The sequence below is a fragment of the Ichthyophthirius multifiliis genome (assembly GCF_000220395.1).
Source record: "Ichthyophthirius multifiliis unplaced genomic scaffold scaff_1120509249423, whole genome shotgun sequence".
Classification (NCBI taxonomy): Eukaryota; Ciliophora; class Oligohymenophorea; order Hymenostomatida; genus Ichthyophthirius; species Ichthyophthirius multifiliis.
The window spans coordinates 31909-50557 of record NW_004087729.1 but is presented as its reverse complement, the minus strand read 5'-3'; the positions used below and the strand labels follow the sequence as shown (position 1 = coordinate 50557).

Here is an 18649-nt window from a genome sequence, read left to right as displayed (position 1 = left end):
ATTTTCTTGATATTTTTTTTTTTCGTTGCTAAAAAAAAATATAAAATTTTGTTGTTATTATTTTTTTTAAATAACTAAATGATTTCAAATAAAATATATATATATATATATATTTTTAAAAAACAAAATTCTTATGTATTAATTATATTATGTATTAATTATTTATTTTTTTTAAAAAAAAAAGAAAAAAAATAATAATATATGAATAAATTAAAGATAAAAATATATTAATAGTTTTTTTTAAAAAATAATGTTTATTTAATATAATGAATTTATTAGAAAAATACTATGTATATAAAAGTAAAAAAGATATCATTAAATTATTTGAAAATAAAATAAAAATCAATATATAATATAATAAATAGTAAAATAATATAAATATATATATATATATATATATATATATATATATATATATATATATATATTCAATATCTTAAAATATATATATTTTTTATATTTATATATTTAAAAAATATTTAGCTTAAAAATATAATTAATTTTTATGTGAAAGCGAAAAATAAAATAATTAGAATCTTATTTTAAAATAGAGATTTCTTTTTATTACTTTAAAATTAATATAAAATAAAAATATAACATATTTTAAATAATATTTATCATCAATTCATCCTAACTAATATGTTCTTTATTATTACTTTTTTTATTAGTTTTAATTTAAAAATATATTTATAATATATACATTGTGAAGAGGAACTAAATCTATCCAATCAGCCGCACTAAGAGGGAACAAACCTAAATTATACAATTTATACATACCTATTGATAAAATGATTCCCCATACTGCACAATACATCATTTTATAAGTTAATAATTAAATTCCTTTTCCTTCATACTATTTAAAAGCTATTTTTTTTATTTAATTAATTAAAAAAAAATTTTTACTTTCATCAACCATAAATAAGTTTTTCAATGGATTATAAACATTTTAAAATGTAAAAAATATAACAAAAATATTTAAGGTATTTCCTATCATATAATTCATAAATAAGGCCATCAAAACTTATTCTTTCCCTTAAGTTGCAGTAGCTTGTATTTTCTTTTTTTTATATAAAAAAAAATATAATCATATTTTTATTAAATTATATTACTTTTTCTAACATTTCCTTTTGAATTTTTTCGTTATTTTATATTTAATCCATCTAATTTTATATAATATTTAATATTTTTTATCATTTTTTTTTTTTTTTAAACTTCTCCGATTGTCTTGCAATATCCAAAAGGTTCATTTACTTCCTTATGTTATTTATTTAAATCGAATTCCCACTTTGTCATTTTTTACTTTTTAATTATTTTATTTTATTTTAATTAAAAAATTTGAATAATCAAGATATTTAGTATTATTTTTTTTTAAAAAAAAAATATATTTTATTTATTTCTTGTTAATGTTTTTTTTATAATTCTAATTAATATATTTTTTTTAATAAATTTATATTATTTAATTGAAAAATAATTAAATAAAAAATAGTATATAAATGTATATTATAAAAAAATTAAAAATAAGTTATTTGATTTTAAGATATATTCAATAAAGCATCTCTTATTTATTTATATAATACCAATCAGATATACATAAAAATACTTTCTTTAAAATGTTTTATTTAAATTAATATTAATATTATTTTAATTTTGTAATTAACATATTTCTTATTCTTATGGAAAAAATAAATTCTTAATAAAATAAAAAAATTACTTTTATTAATCTAATTTAAATTTTTAAAATATTAATTTTCTTTAATTTCCTTGTCATCTTTTATACCCAAGCTTAAAATTCTTTTTTATTCTTTTTTCCTTTTAAATTATTACTTCAGGAGCTAAATAAACAACAGAATCTAAAAAAATGTAGAATTAAAATAAAATTAATTTTTTCTTTTGACAACCAGAAATCTGTAAATTTAATATACCATTAAACTGTTAAAACAATATTATTTCATGATATATAATATTATTTGTAAATAACTCTACTATATAACTATAAGTATTTTAAATAAATATTTAATTGCAAATTCTTCTTTAAGACAATTTTTCATAACTTAATATATTTAAATATAAACAAAATATATATATATATATATATTTTTCTAATAATAAATTATATAAATCACATCCTGCAATAATATTTAATTATTAAAATTAAAAAAAAATAAGTTTAGAAATAATAAGGTTTAATTATAAAAGGAGAATTGAATTTTAAGATTATATTTGTTTTCCATAAATTATATTTTGGTTTTTTATAATATATATATAATTTATTTTTATTTAAACTTTCATATAGTAATGATTTTAGTTTTATTTAAACAAATATATATTACAATGGCTAACTTAATAAATATGTTTAATTATATTATGTAATTCATCTCCATATTGCTATTTTTATATTAAGTTTATTATTATATATTATTGTTAAGTTTAAAAGAACTAGATTATTTTCTTGTTTAATTTATTTTTGTAATTCAAAGAGATAATTTTTGGTTTTTAAATAATATTTTATTTTTAAAAAATTAGTTCTTTTAAGTTTTTAGGAGAAAAAATAATGTTTTAAATTTATATTTCAAACATATATATTGAAAAATTTATTTCTTATAGCCGTTTAATGCGGGGTTTTATTGATTTTTTTATTTATTTTAAAAGTTGATTATTTAATGAATTTTTGATTTAAAAATAATTGAATTTATATATTTTGCTATTTATATTATTATAATTTAATTTTTATTTTATAAAATTTATTTCTTTTTTTATTCTAAAGTTAATAAAGATATTTTAAATCTATTATTTATATTAGTTTTATTTTTTATTACTTTTAATTTATTAGTTTAAAATTAAAATCGGTTAAGCTTTTGATATTCTTTATTAATAATTTAATATTTTATCTTTTATTTAATATTTTTGTAAAAAGTAGTAATTTAATTAAAAGTTGAAGATATAAAAGTTAATTTTAATATTAATTTTTTTGATTCACATTAATATTTAATAAAAAACAGTTTATATATACTTATGTGATATAATGTTTTTTTTTAAAAAAAAATATAATTTTTTCATGCATTAAGTAAAAATGATAAATTATTGTGAAGTATTGCTTAAAAATTATCTTATTTATTATTATATCATTATTTATTTTATATTTTATATAGATTATATAATATTAAAAAATCTGTTGATGTAATTATCAGTTTTTAAGTCTAAAAAAAGACAAAAATAGTTTATAAATATAACATTTGTTTAAATAAATGTAGTTTCAATATTAATTAAGGAAATATATAATTTATAATAAGGTTATAAATATAATTTTAATATAGTAAAATTGAATTTTAGTAAGAATCTTTTAAGATAGGGTAAATTATAAAATAATAATAAAAAATTATTTAATATTAAAAAAAATAATTGTATAAATATATGGATAATATTATTAAAGAATTTTATAAATATATTATAAATTAGAAATTAAATACAATAATATAATAAATAATATTAAATAAAAATTTTTAATAATTTATTCAATTATTTTATTTAGATAAATTGATATATTAATTAGAAGAAAATTATTATATTTATATATAATATTACTTTATATTTTTATTCATTTATATTTCTTCTAATAAAAATATAGATAAAAGATATAAACTAATATATTTATGTTATACTAAAATTATAATAATTAAATACTTTTATATTAAATAAAAAATAATATATAAATATATTTAAAATAAAAAAATATAAAAAAATTATATAATAATTCATATTTATAATATAAATAATTATATATATATATATTTATATATTTGATTTTGTTATTAAAATTAAAAGAAATTTTTTTTTTTATAAAAAAAAAGAATAAAAAATAAATATAATAACAAAAATTTATTAATATTTAAAAAACATTTTAATAATATTATATATATATATTTTTTATTTATACTTTTATATCATTATATATAATTTTTTTTTTTAATGATAAAATTATTGTAAATTCAAATTAAAATTATAAATATAAAAATATATAAAGAAATATAAATGAAAATATATAAATATTAATATTTATATATATTTATATATTTTTGTTTTTATTGTATTAATTTTTATTTTTAAATAAATATAAATGATTAATTTTTATTTAATTAAATATTTTTTTATTTTAATATAAATAAAAAAATTATATTTTATTTTAATTTTTAATTATTTATTAATTTTTTTAAATATTTTTTTTATAAAAATCTATTTTCTATTATATTATTATTAAATAATATATAAAATATATATTAATAATTTTTTTAAATTAATTAAAGATAAAAATTTATATTAAAAAATATTTTTATAATATATAAAATATATTATAATTTTGTTTTTATTTATTTCTTATAATATTTCAATATTAATTAAAAAATTATATATTATCTTTTTTTAATAAAAATAAATAATATTAAATATATTTTATATTAAATATTTTTTTTTTATTTAAATATTTAATACAAAAATATATATAATATTTAATTTATTGATAATTAAATTAATATATTATAACATATAATTTTTTTTAACAATTTTTTTCTTATATAAATTTATGAATATAGTGTTTATAAATTTTTAGTCATTATTTTATTATATTATTTATATACATTTCGATTAAATTAATTTATAACACTTTAAATATAAATAACACAAATAATATTTATATATAAAAAAAAAATTTTGTTATAAATAATATATTTTAATTTATAATTATCAAAACTTTTTTGATATATTTTCGTATGTATTTTATTTTTTATTTTATTATCTGTACTAAGATTTTTAATTTATTTTTATATCCTCATCTATATTCTTATAAATTATTTTAAATGAATTTTATTTCCTTATTTTATATATTAATTTAAAAAAAAATATTTATTATAATAGTATATTTACTCTTTTTTTATTATATTTTTCCCTGTTTTATTATTATTATTTTGATAATCAAATACTGTTATATATTAATTTATTTACTTATATCCCTATTCTTATTTATCCCATTATTCATCTTTATTTTTTATTTTTATTTATATTTTTATATTTTGAATATTTAATTGCATTTTAATAAATTAAAAATTACTAACATATTCTAATGCTTAATCTTCATTTATATAATATGATAATGGCTATTGAGGATTTAAATTTTAAATTTATATTTTTCTTTTATTAATTAGAAGTTCTAAATATTTGATTTTATTTTTATTATCGTTTTCAAATATTATTTCACTAAAAACATTATAATTATTATCTCTTGAATTTAATTCAGCCATATTTATAACTGTTTTTTTTTTAAAAATTATATATATATATTTGATTTATTGATTTCAATATATATATATATATATATATATATATATATATATATATATATATTATAATTTGGTTTTTTTTTAATTAAAAAAAAAATGAATTAACATTTTTAATATAATATAATAAGATTTATTTTGATTATATAACATATTTTTTTATTTTTTTTCAATTTTTAATTTTCGAAAATTTTGTTTTATTTCTGTATGTATGTTTTATTGATAACATAATTTTTTTAATAAAGTCTGTATCACATTAAAAGAACTTCTCTTCATCCCATATTAGTTTTTAATCAAATTCAGGTTGTTTCTTTAATATATCAATACATTTTAAATGATTTATTTTACAAGAAGATTTATTTTTTGGGGTTAAATTTAATCCATTAATTATTTTTTATTCTAACTTTTCCAAAATTCTACATAATATCAAACTAATTTTTTTTTATATGTTTTTTTTATAATATTTAGTTTTACCCATCTTTAAATTCATTCATAAAAGGTTATGAAAAATCTAAATATAAACATAAATTTTTAAATCCAATTTTTTATAACCATTTTTTTATAATTTCAGAATCTTTTAATATAATATTTTGTAAGAATTTTTCATATATTAATAAAAAATAAAAAAGTAATTTAAAATAAAAAATATATATATAAAAAACCATTCTCGCCTTAATTCTAATCATAATTATTAGTTAAATTTTAAAATGAATTATTTTAATGCTAATTTGAATTTTATTCTTTAATATTAAGAGGTTAAGTTAAAGAATTCTGAAGTGATTTATTATGAATAATACTATAGGGTTCATCAATATTAATTTTATTTACACATATACTGTTATCCCGATTAATATTATTATTATTATTATTATTATTATTATTATTATTATTATTAATATTATTATTATTTGAATTATATCTTTAAAAACTTTTACTTTTTTCTAATGTTTCATTTTAAATATTATTTTCCAGTATTTCTTAATTATTCTATTAGTTTTAATTCGTTACTTTCATAATTGAATCTATTAAATATAAAATAACATTTTCATTACCATCTATAATTTAATTTTCTCTTATTTAATATATATTTGGCAAAATACCATTTTTACTTCGAAAAGTTTCCAAAAAACTTCTTACATTTGATACTACGGCAGCATTAGTTTACGGTCTCTTATTAATCCCCAAAATTTTTGTCTTTAAGGAATTTTATAAAATAAAACATAAAATTGCCCCTTATTTACAAACATTTATAAAACTATAAAAATCTTAAAAATTAATTCCGAATTCTTCTAAAAGTCCCTAATTATTTACAAACTGCATTATTTCTAATTATTAATTTCTTGAAAAGTTCAAGTTATTTACATTTATGCTATTGTAATAACTCTGGTTTAGCACTGCGTGAATTCCTTATGAAACTTTATGTGAACTAAAATTCTATATATAGGAACTTTCTTATAAAAGACTTACTCCATTATTTGTAGAAAGCATCAAACCTTTAATAACGAGCCAAAAAAGGTTATAATTCCCCTAAAAAATTTCCCTTTATCTCCATAAAAGGCTTATTTATACACAGACCTTCCTTGTGCGAATATTTTTATAAGCAAGTTCAAAGTTTTTATAGCATTCTAAAACAGAAGTAGGCTTTCGATGCATTTAATCTATTTTACACATTTCTATTCTAGAAAGAAGAAGACATATTAAAGTTCCATTTCTTATAGGATCTTCTATTATCGAATTTTCGGAAAAATCATGAGTGTATTTTTCACTTTTTCTTAAATATTAACTAAAACCTAAATTTTTTAACCATTATTTGATATTTTCAATTTCGAATTCTTGGATTTCTTATATGTTTATGAGAATTTTATTTGGGGATTCTTTTACATTATTGTCTTTTTATATATTATTATTCTTTTTATGGTCGTTTATAACTACACGATACTAAGAAGGTGAATAATTTTCTTTTTGTTTATCATTTATACATTGATTTGATAAAGATGTGTATTATTATTGATAATAAAGAGAGTTTTCTTCATTTTCGTCACCATATCTGTTTATTTAGCTTTGTTTTTTGGGTAAAATCTCACTTTGGTTTTAGAGAGATTGGACTATATCTTCATAGTTTATGGAGTTTTTGGGTTTTCTGAAGGAAGTTTTGTCATAATTAAGGGTTATGAGGGTGTTTTTTTAATATCTAAAGTCTTCAGGGGATATTTTATTATGATAGAAGTAGTATATATCGCTTAAAAATCCCCAGAATATATTTTCATTGTTTTAGATTTCCTTTTCTTTATTAAAAAAGCGAGGATTGAATTTATCAAATTGCTTAAAATAATTAAATATTATTATGTAATTTTGTCTTATTTATGTCTCGTTTTTACTTTTTCTTACTATCCCCTTTAGAAGATTATGTTTACTTTCTATTATATTAATTATATCAGCAAATAAAATACCATCTTTGCAAATTTTGGGTAATTTTTCTTCTAAATATGATACTTTTTTTAAAAGCTTAATTTCATATAACCAAGAAAGTATTTTTTCTTTAATTTTAATTTTTATTTCTGGTATTTCACATGTATTAAGTATTACACTTTGGGTTTTTTTTTCCTTTAGAATTTATTTTAAATTAATTTTTTTTTAGTTTAAATCCTCATCTATGAATTTCTAAGCTTATTTTAATTTTTTTTCTGAGTTTATTTTATTTTAGCTAAATTTTTCTATTAAAAAACTATTTTTTATTTAAGGAGAGCAATTATAAGAGTCAAAATGTTGAAGATTTTATTTGTTCTCGAAATTAAATTTATTGCTTAATATTTCTTTGATTTCTTGGTAGTTTTGCTAATTATATTTATTCCAAAACTATGGCATTTCATGGATTTTTTTAGGCTCTTTTTAAGGCTTAGAGTCTAATGTTTAGGGTTTTATTTCTTCTTTATATATAGGCTATTTAATTGAATATAAATGCGGAATTATTTCTTCTTATTCTTCTTAATAATTTTAATCTTCTTATTATATTTTTTATTCATCGTAAAGTTCTTGGTGTTATTCTGTTTTTGGAATATAATTATATTAAATGTATTCTTCTGGAGGTTCTTAAAAATCATTATCATAGTCTTCTTCTTTTTGGCCAAATTAAGGAGATAAAGTTTTTTAGTTTTCAAAAATTTTTGAATTTTTTGACGTAGTAGTCGCACTTGTAGGTAATGGTGGTTTCTTATATATACTTTAGAGGGGCTTTTGTTATGATTTGTCAAGTTTGTATAAATATTCGAATACATAAAGAAGATATTGGGGGTTTTCGTAAACTTCTTAAGGACCAAGTTGGAGATTTGGAATTTGGGAAAGTGCATGTTGGATGTTTTGAATTTTTTAATTAGATAATAAAGGATTTCGAATTATTTATTAAGTATATTGAGGATTTTTCTTTGCTAAAATCAATTCATAAACTAATTCACATAATATTATTCCTTTTTTTTTAATTTTATTTGTTTTGGATTTTTGTTTTAAAATATATATACCATCTTTTAATTGAAATAATGAATTTATTTAATATTTGTTGCTAAAAAAATTTTTTATCCATTCTATAATTATTTCTTCTTGTCTTTTTATTTTTTTAATATTAATAATTAAGATTTAATAATTTTTTATGGGAGAGAGAGAGGGAGGAGTGGAGGTTATTTTTTAATGATATATAATTGAAATAATGCTTTTATATATATATATTTAATTTTGTTTTTACGATATATTCATTATGCATTTTTTTTACTTTCTTTTTTTATTTATTTTAATTTATCAAAGATAATTTTATATAAAGTTTTTTATTTAAATTTTTTTTTTTTTTTGCTTTTCCTTTTAATTTTTTTAATTTTATCAAAAATTATTTTATTAATTTTTAAAAAAATTATTTTTGAATTATAAAATATTGTTGTTTTTTTTATTTATTTGAAGATATAATATTTAAAATACGATATTAATAATAAGATTTATTAAAACCAAAAATCTTAAATACTAGAAATTCATTAAGCAAGTTTAAATTTTTATTAAAAATAAGAACATCAGATGCAGTCCAGTTATTTATAAAAAAAAATTGCTATAAACGTATATAATATCAAAAAATAAAAATTATATTTTAAATAAAATATGAAATTTTTAAAATTATTTTTATTATTATATATTATTTTTAAAAAAATAATAATTTTCATAAAATTAAATTATATTATATATATATTCTACTTTTAAATATTTTATTAATATTAAAAAAACCAAAAAAATATGAACTATGTATTTATTTATTTTTTAAATAAAAACATATATATTAAAACTTGCATTATAATTCCTTTGAATTGATATAATAATTAATTTTTTTTTAATTATTATCTTCTAAATTAAGAAACTACCTTTTTAATTAGTATTTACATCGTATTAATATAAATAAATTCATGTATTTTATTATTTATCATAAATTTCAGTTATTTTTTCAGAAACAGAAAACTTTCCTTTATATCCAGTATTATTAATTTAAATATGAATGCAAATTTTATTCTATTTATTTTATTATTTTTTAATATTTCATTATAAAATAACCTTCTACAATTTTATTATTTTAAAGTTAATAGATAAGTTCATTAATTGGTATTAATTATCAAGTTTATGAAAAAAGTATTGTTATACACTAATCATCTATTATATTAAAACTAGCATTAATAAATAAAGTTTATATATTTGTTAAATTCATATCATTAATGTGAAGCTATTATATATATAAAATTAATAATTTTTAAATTTATTTTAAAATTAATAAAGTCATATTTTTTTTTTGATTTTAAATTTTATAAAAAAGTATAATTTTCTTGATTAAAATAGCTAAATTTTATTTAATTTATATAAATTTTTCTTTTATAAACTTTTTGTTAAGATGAAAAGTCTTTAATTTATTACAAAAGCTATTTAATTTTTCTATATTGTTTTTATTTAAATTTTTTTAAAAGAAACGGAATTATCATGGTTATTGGATTTAATAATAATAAATTTAATTTTTTTGTTTTGATTATTTTCTTTTTCTGTACAAAATTAATTAATTACATTAAAATAGAATTAAATTAATGGATTAAATCAACTGCTAATTTTTTAAAAAGTTAATATTATTATTACTTGCTTTATTTATAATATTTCTTTTTTTAACTAATAAATCTTTATTGTAATTATAAAATCCAAAATTTCTATAATTGATTTATTAAATGTAAATTGCATATAAATACTTTAAATCAGTATCTCTAAAGTTATAGATAAACAACTATATATGATTAATGATAAAGATATAAATTAATTAATCTTAATTATACTAAAATATTAAATTATTATATTATTAATAAAATTAAAAATCGAATTTATATATTTTTTAAAAATATTAACCTATAATTTAATTAATAATAACTTTATAATAAAATTCCTCTTTAATTAATAATATTAATTATAAATATGTTTAATAGCAAAATATAAAAATATATCATATATTCGAAATTAGCAATTTTATTATTACTTTATTAATTAATTTTATATAAGATAATTTTTTATATTATATCTAATTAAATATTTAATTTTAAAAAAATAAATTATCATTATTTTACATTTTTATTTAAGTTTTTCTTATTTTTTAAAATAATAGATTTCAATATAAAAATATAAATTTTATATATTCTTTAATATTTAATACTAATTATTAAGTTATAAAGTAAATTTTGAAAAAAATATAGATACAAATATATAAAATAAAATAAGATATATATTATATAAAATATTTTTAATAATAATTAAAATTTTATAATATTACTTAGTAAAATAAATTAAAAATCTTTATAAATTTTATATATTTAACAGTTTTGTTTTAATAATAATATTATATTTATATTTGTTTTTTAATTATAATATTTTTTTAACAGTAATAATTATAAAACTAACTCGAAATAATATTTAATAATTTCTATGCAAAATATATATTAAATAAATTAATATTATAATTTTATTTTTTAATATTTATAAGCTTATATTTTTTTTTTTATAATATATTATAAAGTTAAATAATTTTAACTTTAATGTAAAATAATTACAATTCTTAATAAAAGGAATAATTAAAATCAACTTTTAGTACTTTCCACAAAACAAATTTATAGTTATAGAATGAGCAAGAATAAATCCAGATTTTATAAAAATAAAATAAAAATTTTAAATAAATGATATAGTTTTAATAAATTTCTATTATAAAAAAAGATGAAATATATTAAGCATTAGTAAAAGAAAATATTTAATTAAAATAAGATAATGAAAAGCTTTAAAATTAAATTAAAGATTTATAAAGTAAATAAAATTTAATTAATAATTATCCAGTTAATAAGAAATAAAAATCATAAATTGTTGATAATAAATAAGTATATATTAATGAAGATGAATTTTAAAAAAACGAACCTATTTTATTTGATTCATTTGATAAATTAAGTCTCTAACATAAACAAAAGGATAGTAAGAAAAATTCTAATTAAGCTCTCAATTAACATTAAAATGACTTTGGATATATTACATCTGTTTTAGACTTTAAAACTAGTAAAAATGAATATATAATATATATTTTAAGGATAAAAATTATGGTTTTATAAAAATAACTTTTTTTTAAAAAAAAAAAATAAAACAATAGAAATGTAAGATAATTTGAAAGCATATAATGAAATTAAGCCATTATAATATATAAGAAGTATTTTAGTTGATGAAAAGAGCTTTCAAAAATATATGTATTAATTAAATAAATAATAGATAACAAAACTTTATGAAAGTATTACTTGTCTACTATAATCATCTGATATTTTTTTTAATATGACAAATAAGTTAAAACATATTATAAATGTGATTACAAACATAGAATTTTCATTAGACCTTTCTGAAAATTTTTAAACAATAGCTAAGGCTATTTGTAATGTTTTAGAATGTGATAAAGCCCATGTTTTTATTTCTGATTCGAATAATGGTGAATTATGGACTAAAATATCTAAAGGACTTGAAATATAAAAAGTTCAATTTGGTTAAGGAATAATTGGCCATGTAGCTAATAGTATGTAAATTATTAATATTATAGATGCAAATAAGGATATTAGGTTTAACCGATAAATAGATAAGAAAGATAATTACATTACGAGGTCTATGGTATGTATGCCTTTATTTGATAATGAAAACGGAAATTTATTAGGAGTTGTTGAAGCTGTTAATAAAAACGGCGGTTTTTTTACAAAAGATGATGAGGGTTATTTATAAATAATTGGAATGAATGCAATGAGTATTTTGAATAATTCCATAAATTTTTATGAGACGAGAAAAAATGAAGGGATTATTAAAAATATACTAAAAATGTCTATAGAATTAAATGAATGTAATAATATCAGTTAATTCGTTTTGGAAATTTGTTAAAAAATATAGGGATATTTGAATATTTAAGATGTTAAAATTTATATTTTAGATTAATAAAATAATAAAATATTTACATTTGATAATTAAGAAAATAAGATTGAGTTTGAAAAAAATAATGGAATAGTCGGATTTACAATTAATTAGGAGAAAAATTAGATTATAGATAATGCTTATAATCATGTAAATTTCAACTCTATTGTTGATATTAATACTTCTTTGCCAGTTTTAAATCATATTATTTGGAATACTAAAGGTAAGATATTGGGAGTTATTTAGATTGTGAATTAAATTGGAATATAGAATATTATCAAAAATAATAAAGTTTATATAAACACTGATTTAGATACTCATTTAAACATTATATGTGAAATATTAAGCTTCAGAATTTCTTAATTTTTAAAAAATATTTGAAAAATTATTCTTTTTTTATTTTGTTAAAATAAAAAATTATATAAATATATAAATAAATATATATTTATATATTTTTATATATATTTCATATATTTATTTTTATTATCAATCTTTATTTATATAATTATAAGTTTTATGCATAGAAATTGTTTAAAAGTAATAATTATATATTTTAAATCTTTTGTAATTCTAATTTAACATTAATATTATTATTAAATTGAAATAAAAGCTATTTTTTTATTTTTTTTTATAAATTAGGCAAATTTAATAGAAAGTATTAATTCATTCTAAAAAATTATTTTAGATAAAAATCATCTTTAATCAAATTTTTTTTCATAACATTAAGCAATCTATCTTTACCTTTATAGTTAGGCATAAAATTAATATCTAAATCTTGCTTTTAAATAAATCATAAATTCTAAACCTGATTTTTAGGTAGATTAATTTAAAATATCTATATTCTATTATTAATTAGCTTTTTTATCTAAACTCAAAATTTAGTTTTATAATCTATTAGGTTTTATAAAAATTAAGGATTTATTTATTCAGAATGATAAATATTTAATTATTAGTTTAATGTTTGTTTTGGTATTAAAACTTTTATTTTTATTAGGGTTGAAATAAAGAAAAACAATTTATATTTTAATCTCTTGTAATTTTTTTGTTTTTTCTATCAATAATTAATTGTATTTTTTTACAAATGTTTTAAAATAAATATAAATTACAAATATACAAAAAAAATATATTATTTTTATAAATATAAAAATAATCTTTAAAAAATATTAGACCTTTTTTTTTTTTTTTCTTTTTTTTTTTTTGCAAACAAAATGCATATTAATTATTAGTATATTGATTAATAATTTTTATTAACATAAATAGTTTCTTTTAAATTTTAATATTTATTTTAGTCGAAATTATAAATAATCGAAAGTAATTTATAAAATTTGTTATTAAGATATTTACAATTAAAATATAAAATAATTTATTAATAAAATAAGCACATTTATACAATATATTTGAATTATTTTTTATCAATTTAAAAAAAAATATATATATTTAAAAAAATAAATTTATTGGAAGTCAAAATAAATACTAAGAAAATAAGTTTTTATAATTTAAAAATAAAAGTATTTAGATTATTATACCTATTAAAATTTATATATAGAAAAAATTTATTTAATTTTATACATTTTGCTATATATATTCATAGGACTAATAAAAAATATAAAATTTTTTTTTGTATTTCAATTGTTTTTTTTTTGAAAAAAATATTAAAATTTTATAATGAGTTCAAAGAATAGAAATAAAAATAAAAAACAAAATAAATACGAAGAATAAAATTCTAAAGATAAAAAAAGACATAAAAATACGAAAAAAGTATAAAATTCGCCCGAATATTAAAAACATTTAAAAGAATTTAACGAATAGCTTAGTGAATATAATCTTTATATAAAAGATGTTGAAGGCGATGGAAATTGCTTGTTCCGTTCGATTTCAGATTAACTAGATGGAAATGAAGAGTATCATGCTTATTATAGAAAAATAGTAGTAGAATAAATAAAAAGTAATTAAGATTTTTTTAAAAACTTCATTTACGATATTGAATTAGATAAATATGTGAAAGAAATGTAAAATATAGGCACTTGGGGAGGCAATATGGAAATTTAAGCTATTTCTCAAGCACTTGGACATAACTTTATTATTTACACTAAAAATAGGCCTTTCATGGTAATAAAAGGAGTGTCTGTAAAAGGAATAACTAAAAAAACTATACAATTAGCCTATCATTATGAAGATAAAGAAGAATTACATTATAGTTCAATTAGAAATATTTCTGAATTAAATGTTTAATAAGAATTAAAAAATTAAGCGATCGAAATTTTGATTTAATAATTAAATGAAGAAGATAATAAAACAAAAAATATCTAAAATCAAAATAATAGGTAGGTAAATTCGGATTTGTATGAAGTCGAAGATGTTAGAGGAAAAAAAGAATAAAAGAGAAATAATAAAAATAACAAAGATAATTAGAAATATAAAAAAGAGAAAAAAATATATAAATAAGAATAAAACATTGGGGATTTTTAAGAAGAAAATAATAAATTAGGGAAATAATAATTAGGAAATAATATATATTAATAAAATAAAGAAGAAAATTCAAATCCAGAAATGGATTTTTATGACAGAAATAAAGTAGAAAAATAAGAATAAGACGAATTAAAATAAACAGAAAGTTAAATTAAAGATTTAAAAATCGAAGAAAACTAGAATGAAAACAAAATAGGAAGAAACTAAAAATGCCTTTGCGGTTCTAGAAAAGCTTATAAAAAATGTTGTATGTTTAAAGACTCATAAAATATAAAATAAGAGTAAAATAAAGAGAAACTACAAAAATAAGCAATTTTTATATGATTTTTCAAAAAAACTCTTCTATAATTAATTTTTTTTTAAGATAATAAAATTTATGATAATACTTATTTTTTAATAAAAAAATTAATTATATTATATATAAATTATTTTATTTGTCTAGATTTTATATTATTATTATATGATGATATATTTATTATATTTTTTATGAATTATTAAAAAAAAAAAATATTATTTAATACCATAAATTATTTACAATTTTTTTTTTTTAAAAAACAACTAATAAACACAAAAAAATAAAAAAATAAATAAAAAAAAAATTAAAATAAAAATAAAAAAAAAAAAAATTATCATTATAAATGTTTAGTACTTTTTCACCATAATAAAGCCTTTATTCAAGCAAATTATTAGTAAGCCCGACTGTAACTTATTCAAGACCTATTGAATATACTACAATTATTCCTGAGAAAATAATTATTGAACCAATTACTACTACGACATATATCTAACCATAAGTTTATTATGATGTAGTTGTGCCAACCTCCTATTCATATGTGACCCAAAATTTACCCGTATATAGCTACTTTGAACCTGTTTGGGAATAAACCACTTATTATTATTGAACGAAATAAATATTAATAACTAAAAAAAAACACTAAAAAAACTTATTTATTTTTTATTCGTTTTATGTGTTTATTAAATATGATAATTAACTTTTTTTTATTATTATAAATTAATGTCTATGTTTTAAAAAAAATATATTAAGTTTCTATTATTGAAATTAAAATACATATGAAAGCTTTATGAAATAGAAAATGAAAAAAATATATTTTGTTGTATTTCTTAATATTATTATATGTATTTGATCCATGGAAAAATAGAAGATCAGATATATTTTTTATAATATATAATCTTTTTTTTATATATTATATAGATTAAAAAAAAATAATCCGATTTTATCTAATTAAAAATTATGATGTTTTTTAAACATATATTATTTTAATGTTCAAAATTCTTTTTATTTATAATTCGTATTTAATAATTAATGCTATTTTTAAAATCAATACAATTATAAAAATAATTCTTTTTTTCTATGGAAATTAATTTTACTTAAATATAATAATAAAAATAAATTAATTTCAAAAAAAATCTAAATTATAAAAATATTATATTATTATTTATAATGAAGAAAATATCAAATACTTTAAAATAAAAAATAATAGTTAATTTTCTTATTTTTTTTATTAATGACTTTAGTATAGTTTTTTTTTAAAAAATATAATCAAATATTGAAAGTAGAATTTCCATTTTATTAATTTAGACTAAATTAAAAAATATTTTTTATAAGCCTTAATATAAATATATAAAATAAACGTATAAAGAAAATTAAAGATAAGATATTTTTTTTATAGATTTTGCTCTAAACCCATTCAACAAATAAAAAGAATATAAAAATGGAAAAAAAAATTAAGTAAAAAAGAAAAAAATTATAAATAATTAATATTTAAATTATTACTATTATTTGAATATTATTGATTAAACTTAAACTCTAATAAAAATAATAAATTTTTTTTTTTTTTTAATTATTATATATGCTATTCTATTAAATATGATATATACAATTTATTTTTATATTTTTGAAAATTTAATTCATTTTTAATAATAATCTAAAAAATTTTATAGAATTAAAATGGATGATATACCGTCTTATAATTCTTTAATTTAATGAATTTTTTTATCATATATTCCTTTTTATGCTCCAATTTCATAAATTATTTCTTTTGCTGCTACAGTTGTACAATCTTCATTAATCTATTATTTTTTTTAAAAAAAAAATATTAGTAAAAAAATGTAATATTTAACAAATGTAAAAGGTATATTTTCAGAAACCTATTGTAAAAATAATTATATTTCATTATCAAAGCTCTTTTTTTAAAAAAATATCAAACTTTATAATAAATAAAATAATTATTTTATTTAAAATAAAACCCTTTATAAATATGTATTTCCGACAATGATTCCTTTGCAATTTTTTTCTTTTATATATTTACTTAGTTTATTTATAATTATTTTGTTATTGCACATTTTTGAATTTTGATTAGATTTTAATGAATCTAAACACTTTTTTTTAAAAAAAAATTATTAAGTATTATTATTTTTAATATATATATTAAAATAACTTTGACTTATTTACAATCAGATATAGATACTCCCAAATATTTTTAACCATAATCTAATCCAAATATATGGACTTTATTTGGAATGCTTAACCGAATTTATTTTTAAATATATAATTTAAATGCTAAATTAGTTTTTAGCATATTTTAAAATATATCCAAAAAAAAATATATATTTATATTTAATTATATAAAAATTTTGGTGTTTATGTTTTTTAATTATAATATTAATAAATAATTTATTATAATTAGTTTAGAAAATAAATTTAATAATAATATAAGTATCTATTAGAAAAATATAATATTTAATAAATAATTGAATAAGAAAAATAAAAATTATAATTAGTATTTTTAAATAATAATATTTTTAATAAAAAAATAAAATATTAATTATAATTATAATATTAATATTTTAAGTTATTATTATTAATATTTGAAAGAAATTAACAAGTTAATAATATTTATTAATATAATATAATTATATCTTTTAAATATAAGATAAAGATTAAAAATTAAATTTTAAGATTTTTCAGTACAATTTTAAGATTTGTATATTAAAGTTAAGTGTATATTCGACTGATAAAAATACTCAAAATAAAAGAATTTCAAAAATGGTAATTGATTTAAAAATTAAAGTTATTTTATTAATTAAATTAATTTAATAAAGGTAAAAATATATTTTTTTATATATTTTTATTATTCAATAAAAGAATAGCACAATATATATATATTTTACGTTTTTTTAATAATAATATAATGAAATAATTATTATTAATATAAATCGAAATTATTTATTTTATCTATATTACTCTATATATAAAAAAATGTAATATATTTTTTTTTTATAATAATAAATTTCATTATATTTTATGTAAAAAAACGGTTTTCAAATATAAATTTGCTTTTAATATTGAAATA

At 14.5% G+C, this 18649-nt stretch overlaps 4 protein-coding genes across 4 annotated transcripts, besides 24 other annotated features; 2 read left to right on the top strand and 2 right to left on the bottom strand. All coding sequences in view use genetic code 6, as the record gives it.

Annotated features, from left to right (window-relative positions):
- Positions 1 to 131: 131 nt before the first annotated feature.
- Positions 132 to 166: a microsatellite.
- Positions 167 to 333: 167 nt separating this feature from the next.
- Positions 334 to 421: a microsatellite.
- Positions 345 to 428: a microsatellite.
- Positions 346 to 428: a microsatellite.
- Positions 373 to 428: a microsatellite.
- A 275-nt stretch (positions 429 to 703) lies between these two features.
- Positions 704 to 1301, bottom strand: IMG5_003030 (WGR domain protein). The gene is made up of 4 exons (XM_004039987.1): positions 1213 to 1301; positions 1110 to 1160; positions 914 to 1057; positions 704 to 864 (listed from the first exon to the last, which is right to left on the bottom strand). The coding sequence occupies exons 1-4, from the start codon at positions 1291 to 1293 to the stop codon at positions 814 to 816; spliced, it is 327 nt and encodes a 108-aa protein (XP_004040035.1). The 5' UTR covers positions 1294 to 1301; the 3' UTR covers positions 704 to 813.
- A 1416-nt stretch (positions 1302 to 2717) lies between these two features.
- Positions 2718 to 2757: a microsatellite.
- Positions 2758 to 3103: 346 nt separating this feature from the next.
- Positions 3104 to 3145: a microsatellite.
- Positions 3146 to 4107: 962 nt separating this feature from the next.
- Positions 4108 to 4162: a microsatellite.
- Positions 4163 to 4432: 270 nt separating this feature from the next.
- Positions 4433 to 4464: a microsatellite.
- Positions 4465 to 5348: 884 nt separating this feature from the next.
- Positions 5349 to 5398: a microsatellite.
- Positions 5399 to 5647: 249 nt separating this feature from the next.
- Positions 5648 to 8916, bottom strand: IMG5_003020 (hypothetical protein; the record flags this gene model as incomplete). The annotated part of the gene is made up of 3 exons (XM_004039986.1): positions 7716 to 8916; positions 5990 to 7683; positions 5648 to 5901 (listed from the first exon to the last, which is right to left on the bottom strand). The coding sequence occupies exons 1-3, from the start codon at positions 8672 to 8674 to the stop codon at positions 5648 to 5650; spliced, it is 2907 nt and encodes a 968-aa protein (XP_004040034.1). The 5' UTR covers positions 8675 to 8916.
- Positions 5856 to 5893: a microsatellite.
- Positions 6174 to 6236: a microsatellite.
- Positions 7986 to 8029: a microsatellite.
- Positions 8917 to 9179: 263 nt separating the features above from the next.
- Positions 9180 to 9233: a microsatellite.
- A 212-nt stretch (positions 9234 to 9445) lies between these two features.
- Positions 9446 to 9566: a microsatellite.
- A 2080-nt stretch (positions 9567 to 11646) lies between these two features.
- Positions 11647 to 11693: a microsatellite.
- A 495-nt stretch (positions 11694 to 12188) lies between these two features.
- Positions 12189 to 13187, top strand: IMG5_003010 (hypothetical protein; the record flags this gene model as incomplete). Its single annotated transcript, XM_004039985.1, has 1 exon — positions 12189 to 13187. The coding sequence occupies one exon, from the start codon at positions 12189 to 12191 to the stop codon at positions 13185 to 13187; it is 999 nt and encodes a 332-aa protein (XP_004040033.1).
- Positions 13188 to 13243: 56 nt separating this feature from the next.
- Positions 13244 to 13282: a microsatellite.
- Positions 13283 to 13978: 696 nt separating this feature from the next.
- Positions 13979 to 14005: a microsatellite.
- Positions 13980 to 14004: a microsatellite.
- Positions 14006 to 14471: 466 nt separating the features above from the next.
- IMG5_003000 (OTU-like cysteine protease family protein, putative) lies at positions 14472 to 15599 on the top strand (the record flags this gene model as incomplete). Its single annotated transcript, XM_004039984.1, has 2 exons — positions 14472 to 15130; positions 15374 to 15599. 2 exons carry the CDS (start codon positions 14472 to 14474, stop codon positions 15597 to 15599), a joined length of 885 nt encoding a protein of 294 aa, XP_004040032.1.
- Positions 15281 to 15318: a microsatellite.
- A 245-nt stretch (positions 15600 to 15844) lies between the features above and the next one.
- Positions 15845 to 15897: a microsatellite.
- Positions 15845 to 15901: a microsatellite.
- Positions 15845 to 15902: a microsatellite.
- Positions 15903 to 18353: 2451 nt separating this feature from the next.
- Positions 18354 to 18396: a microsatellite.
- Between the last annotated feature and the right edge of the window lie 253 nt (positions 18397 to 18649).